At 39.4% G+C, this 7,844-nt stretch overlaps 1 protein-coding gene across 1 annotated transcript; it reads left to right on the plus strand.

Moving 5' to 3' along the window:
- The first annotated feature begins 204 nt into the window (after positions 1 to 204).
- LOC139469234 (vesicle transport protein USE1-like) lies at positions 205 to 6,301 on the plus strand. The gene is made up of 6 exons (XM_071251410.1): positions 205 to 303; positions 762 to 811; positions 2,322 to 2,400; positions 2,935 to 3,082; positions 4,078 to 4,253; positions 5,383 to 6,301. The coding sequence occupies exons 1-6, from the start codon at positions 205 to 207 to the stop codon at positions 5,560 to 5,562; spliced, it is 732 nt and encodes a 243-aa protein (XP_071107511.1). The 3' UTR covers positions 5,563 to 6,301.
- The last annotated feature ends 1,543 nt before the right edge of the window (positions 6,302 to 7,844 follow it).

Below are 7,844 nucleotides of genomic sequence, written 5' to 3' on the forward strand. Positions count from 1 at the left end.
CTATTGATCTACTTGCGATCCAATTGAGATCGGTTGTCAGCCAATGAACGCTTGAGCTGAACCTGCCATTCTCCGGTGGTAAGGGCCTTCAGTGTTGACTTTCACCCCTTTTGTTTATGGTTACTAGAGGAACCATTAACCCGGAAGCGAATCAACCGGAAATGGAACTCTTCACACCGAAGGTAAAGTTGTAAAATTGCCAACATGGCGGCCACCAGGCTGGAAATAAACTTCAACAGGTTGTTAAACCGATGTGAATCCGTGGCAAGCGATAAATCGCAAAAAGATTGGCGCCTCGAGAAGGTATGAAAATACTTTTGATATTTAAAAAAATAGTATTTGCATTAAAACTCAAGAAGGGTTGGATTATCAAAGCAAACCCTAACTCTTTCTTCATCAGCTGTTAACTGAAAAATGTACTTTCCAGTAATACCGTTATCTGTTTTAATATTGTTTATTCTATTTCAGTGGTTGGTAGTTTCTATGAAACTACAGTAACAGATAAACGATATCTCAAAACATTTTGGGTTTTAGAATTCATGTCAGTTAATTATTTGTGCATCTATTTCATTTGAATGTCAATCATAGTTCATGTCTAGTGCTAGTGTATACGTGTACCTTAGTGTGCTGTGTGTACTTGTAACGTGTTGTTTGGTCTCAACATTGTTTTGTCGTGATGTACATCAAATTCCTGGAAATGTATTAAAGTATATTATTATTATTATTATTATTATTATTATTATTATATTCATACTTTCCAGTACATAGGAGCACTACAGAATCAGTTGTCAGAGTTGAAAAAAGCACAAAGGTAGGTTTCACTTATGTTGCAGCACACATGGCCAAGTGGACGTGGCATTGAGTTTGTAAATGTTCTCCCTTAAACCGCTAAGCTTGACAACCTCCATGACTATGAGACAAACTACTGTTGATGTGTTTGGTTGGTTGATGTAATTATTTGTATCAATGTTTATGTTTTAACACAAATGTCAGCAGTATACAAGCTTTTTCACAGCAGCCTGAAATTATCAAGTATTAACCAGACAAACCTGTGACTGATATTACGAGCAGTGCCCCATGCTGTCAGGGTACAATGACATACAAGTAAATGGAAGTCACCTGACACATTCAGTTGAAACATATGGCAAGCATAGGTTGCTGGGGAGTATTCTAAACCTGAATCCCCATTTGGCATTTTGATTGATGATTATAGCTTTATATTTTCCTCATCAAGAATATGTATGTAAAACACTGACCTGCTGATGTTGATCATGATGGTCATGATGGTTATTACTAATTACATTTGTAATTTGGCATAATAAGTCATTATACTTATACTGTAACAAACAACAATTTCAGTCCTGATTGAACTTGGATGTCTGCCAACTATGCTGACTTGTCTTTGATTAAATGAATCATTCAGACATATCTTTCATAGCTTTAACTTGAAAGTTAAAGATGATAAACTGTGCCTCCTAGCAGTTACATTGCCATGATTACATCAGGTAGGGTGTGTGCTGAAGCAAAGGATAAATCTGTCTGTGTTGTGCTGATGTTGCCCTGGCCATACTGAGTTTTTATCATGTTTATCTGTGACATCAGGCATTGGGAGGATGGGTAGCACAGGTGAGTGAAGAATGTGAATGATAATGGTCCAGACTCCTTTTTAAAAATATAATTGAATTGCATCTGTCCTCAACAAGGCCTACCATGTTAGCACTGTAAGTGTGACCATGTGGACAGCCCTGTCTGCCCATGTAGTGCTCTGTGACAAGAGAATATTGGCTGTTCCATCCACCATGGTCTCTATCTAGACAACCTTAACAGGAGAATATGGTTGGGTGAGTGAGTGAGTTTGGTTTAACGCCGCTTTTAACAGTATTCCAGTTATATCGCGGCGTGTCAGCTTCATGTGGGAGGAAAGCCCGAAGTGATGCAGGTCTCAGACGTTTACAACTTCGGTGAAACCCACGAGCATGGGTATGGTGCTGACAAACCTTGAAACATAATCGGGGCAAACCGGGATTCGAACCCACAATCATAGGTTTCTGGCGTGTCCAAGGGACGCAACTCTGTACAGCGAATCGCGGCGCCTTAGACGACTGGGCCACTCGTGCCCCCGAATATGGTTGGGAACGTACAGGACTGGTTGTACTAGTGTATGCCATATACACGAATAAGTTTCACTATTGCTAAAATGAGTCACTTACCAGATTCAACAACATTTTACAAAAGAACAATTTTATACACAATCATTGTAGAAATGGCATTTCTCTAATTTTTAAATGTAAAATTTGATTTTATTTTGTTGTTGATTTCAGTAAACCCTGTGATGAAATTCTTGGTGGTTACACGAAAAAGGTAGAATTATTGAAAGGTCTCATAGAAGCAGAGAAGATGGTGAGTTATTAAATAGGTTCTTCTAAAGTTTAAAAAATGTATGTCTACAATATCATGATATATCATTTTCATACTGGTTGCGCCAAGATGAAGTATCATAGATTAACAGTAGAAAACAATAAGAATGTTTTGCTTTGGTAATAACATCAATGTTTGAGATTGTTAGAGATAAAAGATATTTGGGGACCCTAGGCATGCTATATACGAATACTATGGCAGGCAACATCAAGGATCCCGCCATCCCTCCTTAAAGTCAAATACTTGTTGAATATTATAAACTGCCAGAAACTATAGTAACTAACAAAATTAAGTCAACCAGGTAATATAATGTTAGTTTTAGGCTAAAATAACCCTGCATCATCCCAAAGTCCGTTTTTCGCGTTTTACATTCAAACAAACAAGAGTGAACATTTATGAATCTTTATTGCTAGTATTCATGATTGATTCATTTTTATCCCTGGGATTCATTCTGTTCATGATTTGAAGGTCATGTTATGTTTGTGTTGTCATCCATTAACTATTCCCCGGTTACAGCCAACTGCTTCTGAGAAGGCCCATGCTACAGATCTTCTGTCTGTCCCACGGACAACATCATCAGTATCAGGAAAGCAGCTGCACATGCAGGCCAAAGTGATGTACCAGCAGGAAATGAGGGATGAACTCCTCGGGTCAGGACGAACAGGTTAACATACCCTTCAATGAGTTTTATTAACATCTAGCTCACTGCAGCAAGAGAAGTTTATCGAGCAGAAACAGAAGTACACATGGTACACCATGATCACGATTATTGTTACCTGAGACAAGTAATAAGTGGGTGGATACCATGTTTGGTTATATGATTCATTATCAGTCTTTGATCATAGATGTAACCTGTGGGGATTCCAGGTTTGAATGTGAATGATAGTGGTTACAAATTAGGTGAGGACCTGTGAAGATCCGGGGGAGAATAGGTCTTCAGCAACCCATGCTTGCCGTAAAAGGCGACTATGCTTGTCGTAAGAGGTGACTAACGGGATGGGGTGGTCAGGCTCGCTGACTTGGTTGATGCATGTCATTGTTTCCCAACTGCATGGATCAATGCTCATGTTATCAGTCACTGGATTGTCTGTCCCAGACTCGATTATTTATGGACTGCCGTCATATAGCTTGAATAATAATCAGTGAGGCGTTAAACAGGAAACCACAAACAATTTAGGTTAGAATTTTTCCCCAGCAACCCATGCCGGTTGTAAGAGGTGGCTAGTTCGATCAGGTGGTCAGACTTGGTGATTTGGTTGATGGTGTTAAAACATACCCATATGTTCATAATATCAATCACTGCACTCGTTTCTTGCCATGCAAACATGTACTTTTATATTGCTGTTTGTGGCGTAAAACAACAGTCACATACATAGATCTACTCTACAAAATTATTTCCCTTGGAGAATGAAATGTGCACAGAGAAAAAAACAACCTAATTTGATATATCATTGTGTTGCAGTTTGTGTGTTCACTTTAACATGTTTAAGGCTGGAAATACAAGTAGGAAAATGCTGTATTTTTAACATGTTGTCTTGTATATATATTTGACCAAAGTGGCACAAATTCTTCCTGGAAGATAGCCATTCCAATTTGTTGCCATGGTAACTCATTTCCAAGCATTAACAAATGTTTGGTCACTCTGTTTCGTGTTAATAGATGACGACGAGCTTGGTTTACGTCAGCGACAAAAGACCAAGGACAAGGACATTGACACCGTACTGCAGCATCATCATCAGATGCAGGAGAAACTGGCGGAGGAGATGCTGGTCATTGCGCAGGGCTTGAAGCATAATGTCACTGTATCCAGCAAGATTGTTCAGGATGACATCAAGGTGAAACTACGGGAAATGGGATTGGGGATATAATTTGATTGTGTGATTTCAGTTAGGCCAACATCTGCAGCCCTAATCACGTTTATGGAACATGTAGCAAAGTATATCTTTGAAAGACTTCATATTTCCAAAATCCCCTCCTGTCAGTATTTGATACTTTGATTCATTTTACCTTGAACATGATGGTTTAATTGTTTTATTGATTATTTCAATATTCTTCAATCACATTAGGGTAATTATCATTACTATTACAAATACTCTTAGACAGGACTGATTCTTGTTTTAGCGCAATATTAAGTACAGAATCTGTCCCATTAATGTGAAAATTCAACTTCTGGATCTGGTCAGCTTTGAGAAGCAGCAACTGCAAACATAAGACTTGCTAGGTTATGGGTCAAAGCAATTAATACTCAGCCATTTAAGAGGTCAGCTGTTATCACAAAACAGTATTGGGTACATATACACATGTATCACCTGTTCGTTCAAGGCTATCAAGTGATTAAGGGACTGAAAATTGCTGTCTTGTGATCAGTGATTATTACAGACGGAACTCTGTGATATATATCAATATATCTGTATCAAGGGACACCACTCTGCATTTGTTGATCTTGCTTCAATACACTTCCAAAGGGGTCACACGTGAACCAGTGATCCTAGGCAGCCATCAAAATTAGTCCTTTAGAGTATGATGCTAGTCCTGCTTAAAACAAGACAAACATGTTTACAATGTTTTCAGTTAAATTCAGTTCCAATTTGTAGCAAAATTGAAGCATTGGAAACTGGTCCAGAATTATAGCCATCAAATGCTACTTGTCAGTCAGAACTAGGATCACTGGATTTGTAAATGTCCTCAGCACGATTTAGTAGTCCTGGTTGGTCTTCAAAGGCTAGTGAATAGTTCTGTCCCTTGCTGGTAAGATCCATTGATGAATGGTCCAAACTGCACACCAATGCTCACAGAGTTAACCAAACCTACTGATGAGCTTTTAACTCTCTATAAGCATACATGCTGTGACGTAACACTGTTCATAGCAGCAGTGTAATACTGAACTCACTCACTCTTTCATATGTTGTGTTTGGGTCTAATGGCCTGCGAAATCAATCAGTCATTATTATGTTTCTGTTCCAGAAAGTGACGGACAGTACAAGACTGGCGGACACCAACCTGAGTAAGCTGAAGACGGAGAGTGAGCGACTTCAGGCTCACACCAAGACGTGTTCGTGGTGGATCTGGGTGATGCTGGTGGTCGTCATCATCACGTTCTGCTGGATGGTGCTTCTTATGAGGCTGTTCCCGAAAAAGTCATGATACGAACCGGAGTCATGATAGCTTGTACTGGTCAGCCATAGGGCCGGGCTTCGTGTACATGCCTTTGTAACCATGAGAGTGTTAAGAGCTGCATCTTACATCCGTGTCTGTACACAGTACCTCAAGCTTTTTATATAAGCTGTCTGATCATGACTGGGTGATTGTGTATTTCAGGGTGCCCTGACAACATGGATTGTTGCTTTTGCATCAGTCACTGATGCCTCATTGTTGGTTTTTCAGTCACTGGTATGCCTTCACAGTCTGGATAATTTCAAGATGCATTGATGTAGCTGTAATACTTACTGCAAGCGATATTTTGTCACCAAGAGCATTGGTGATCCTCTGTCCTAACTGTTAACAGTGAAGGGTAATGGGGGTGGAAGTTAGGCGATGGTCAAATCATTTGTCCATCACTGCAAGACCCAGGCCACATGGTCCACATGGCCACAGTGTGAAACTTATTGTTGTTATCCACAACTAAATATTACTGGAATTATGCTGACATCTAGGTAAAACCATATCGGTCTCTCCAGAATGATGTATGCACTGTTCTCCTCCATCTCACCTGATTAACTGATGACTGTTTTGCTCGGCTTGATGTGATGATGGAATTGTAAAACTCTGCTTACTCAAAAAGAAAAAGGAGGAAATATACTGCTCCCATACCTTGCACAAATATGATTAAGCACATTTGTTGGTGTTATTTGATGTAGGAATTAGGGCTGGGATGAGTAACTCAGGTACTGGAGAGGACTACCCGGACCCATGGTTAATCACGTGATATATTGTATAATGGCGAAACTTATCTAGAACTCTATGGTTACACAACAAATCACTAATGTTCGCATTTCTTTCTAACTATGCATGCATTCCTTCTGATTTTCATATGCTTGAATAAGGATAAAACTTCAGTCAACTCCAGTGTATGCATGACAAGATCGTTTTATACCTGTATCTAAATACATTTTGCCAGGGTTAAGGTCAAACTATTCCCAATCAGCCAATTTGTTCCTATCTCTTGAGACCTACAGTGGGTACCCGGGTAGGGTCAGGTAATAGGGGGATGGGTACCTGGGTAGTGAATTTGGACTCTTCTAAGCCCTAGTAGGAATCCTGCATATTCGATGCAGTGTGACCTATTATGTCGCTAATAATCAATTTGTGTAATATCTGACAAAAGTAATTTAATTCAGGAATGTCACCTATACATAGGTTCCTGATTTACTGGTGTATATGTGCATCATTATGTATTAAGGAGTTTATTTGGGGGAAAAATATCTGGTGTATGTAAATACCAACTTTCCCCACCAGACACTGTTTTCTATTCCATTACTGCTGTCAACTAAGTTGCTGCATCAAGCATTATCTATCTTGTTCTACATCTCTCACCTGTCAACTTACTTCCCTAGCAACTGTTTACCTACCTGGCAACTATTTACTTTATATATCCTGTGTATGTCATCTTCCCTCTAAGACTACATGCCCAGAGAGTGGAAGGTCCAGGGTTCAATCCCAAAAGACGTTAAAAGATGGTACTTATTGTTACCCTGTCTGGCGCTTGGCATTAAGGAGCTAAAACAAGGACTAGTTGGTTGGAGTCATTGTCTGAGTGGGGTATTCATGTTAAACTGCGGCATGGTATCTCAGTGGGCTAGCACTTTAAATCGCCATCAGTCCGGACTACTACAAGCAACCACACACACACACGTGCATGCACGTAACTATATAAGTGCAATAATTTTGGACACAACGTTAAACCCCATTTCACCTCACCTCTAAGACTTAGCACAATCACACAACTTCTGGTTTATCAAAATGAAGCCTCCATGAGTTGCCTCCCTTACTCTACACATGCATCATGTGGATGAAAGAGGAAGTATTTCAGTTATAATTAATTAAATTCAGGATATACTTTTGTGTCATCAAAACCCTGTGTGCAAAAAGCAATAGTCTAAAAAGCAGACATGCTAATTGCTATTCCTGGGAGACAGTTGCAATTTGTACTTGTGTGTTTGGAATTCAGTTGAATATATTGCCTTTAATGTTGACTAATCTTTAAATCACTACATGTAGTTACACCCTGTTGTTATAGATTGGAGTTTCTTCTTGGCAGCCTTTTCTTGACTTGGCAAGGCGGTGGGTTATCTGTAGACGTGAAGCATATTTATGTGCAAGTAGTCATCAGAATTTCAGTAAATATGATTTGTTTGTTTGTTGTTTAACGCCGCACTCAGCAATATTCCAGCTATGTGATAGTAGTTTGAAAATAATAGAATCTGGAC

Source organism: Haliotis cracherodii, unplaced genomic scaffold, assembly GCF_022045235.1.
Source record: "Haliotis cracherodii isolate W230 unplaced genomic scaffold, xgHalCrac1.p SCAF_1, whole genome shotgun sequence".
Classification (NCBI taxonomy): Eukaryota; Metazoa; Mollusca; class Gastropoda; order Lepetellida; family Haliotidae; genus Haliotis; species Haliotis cracherodii.

Bases quoted from the DNA above. Each gene is read 5' to 3' on its own strand.
- LOC139469234 (XM_071251410.1), top strand. From the start codon at position 205: ATGGCGGCCACCAGGCTGGAAATAAACTTCAACAGGTTGTTAAACCGA. The intron at 3,083-4,077 runs GTTAACATACCC...TCGTGTTAATAG, and splicing joins CCTCGGGTCAGGACGAACAG to ATGACGACGAGCTTGGTTTA. The intron at 4,254-5,382 runs GTGAAACTACGG...TTTCTGTTCCAG, and splicing joins TTGTTCAGGATGACATCAAG to AAAGTGACGGACAGTACAAG.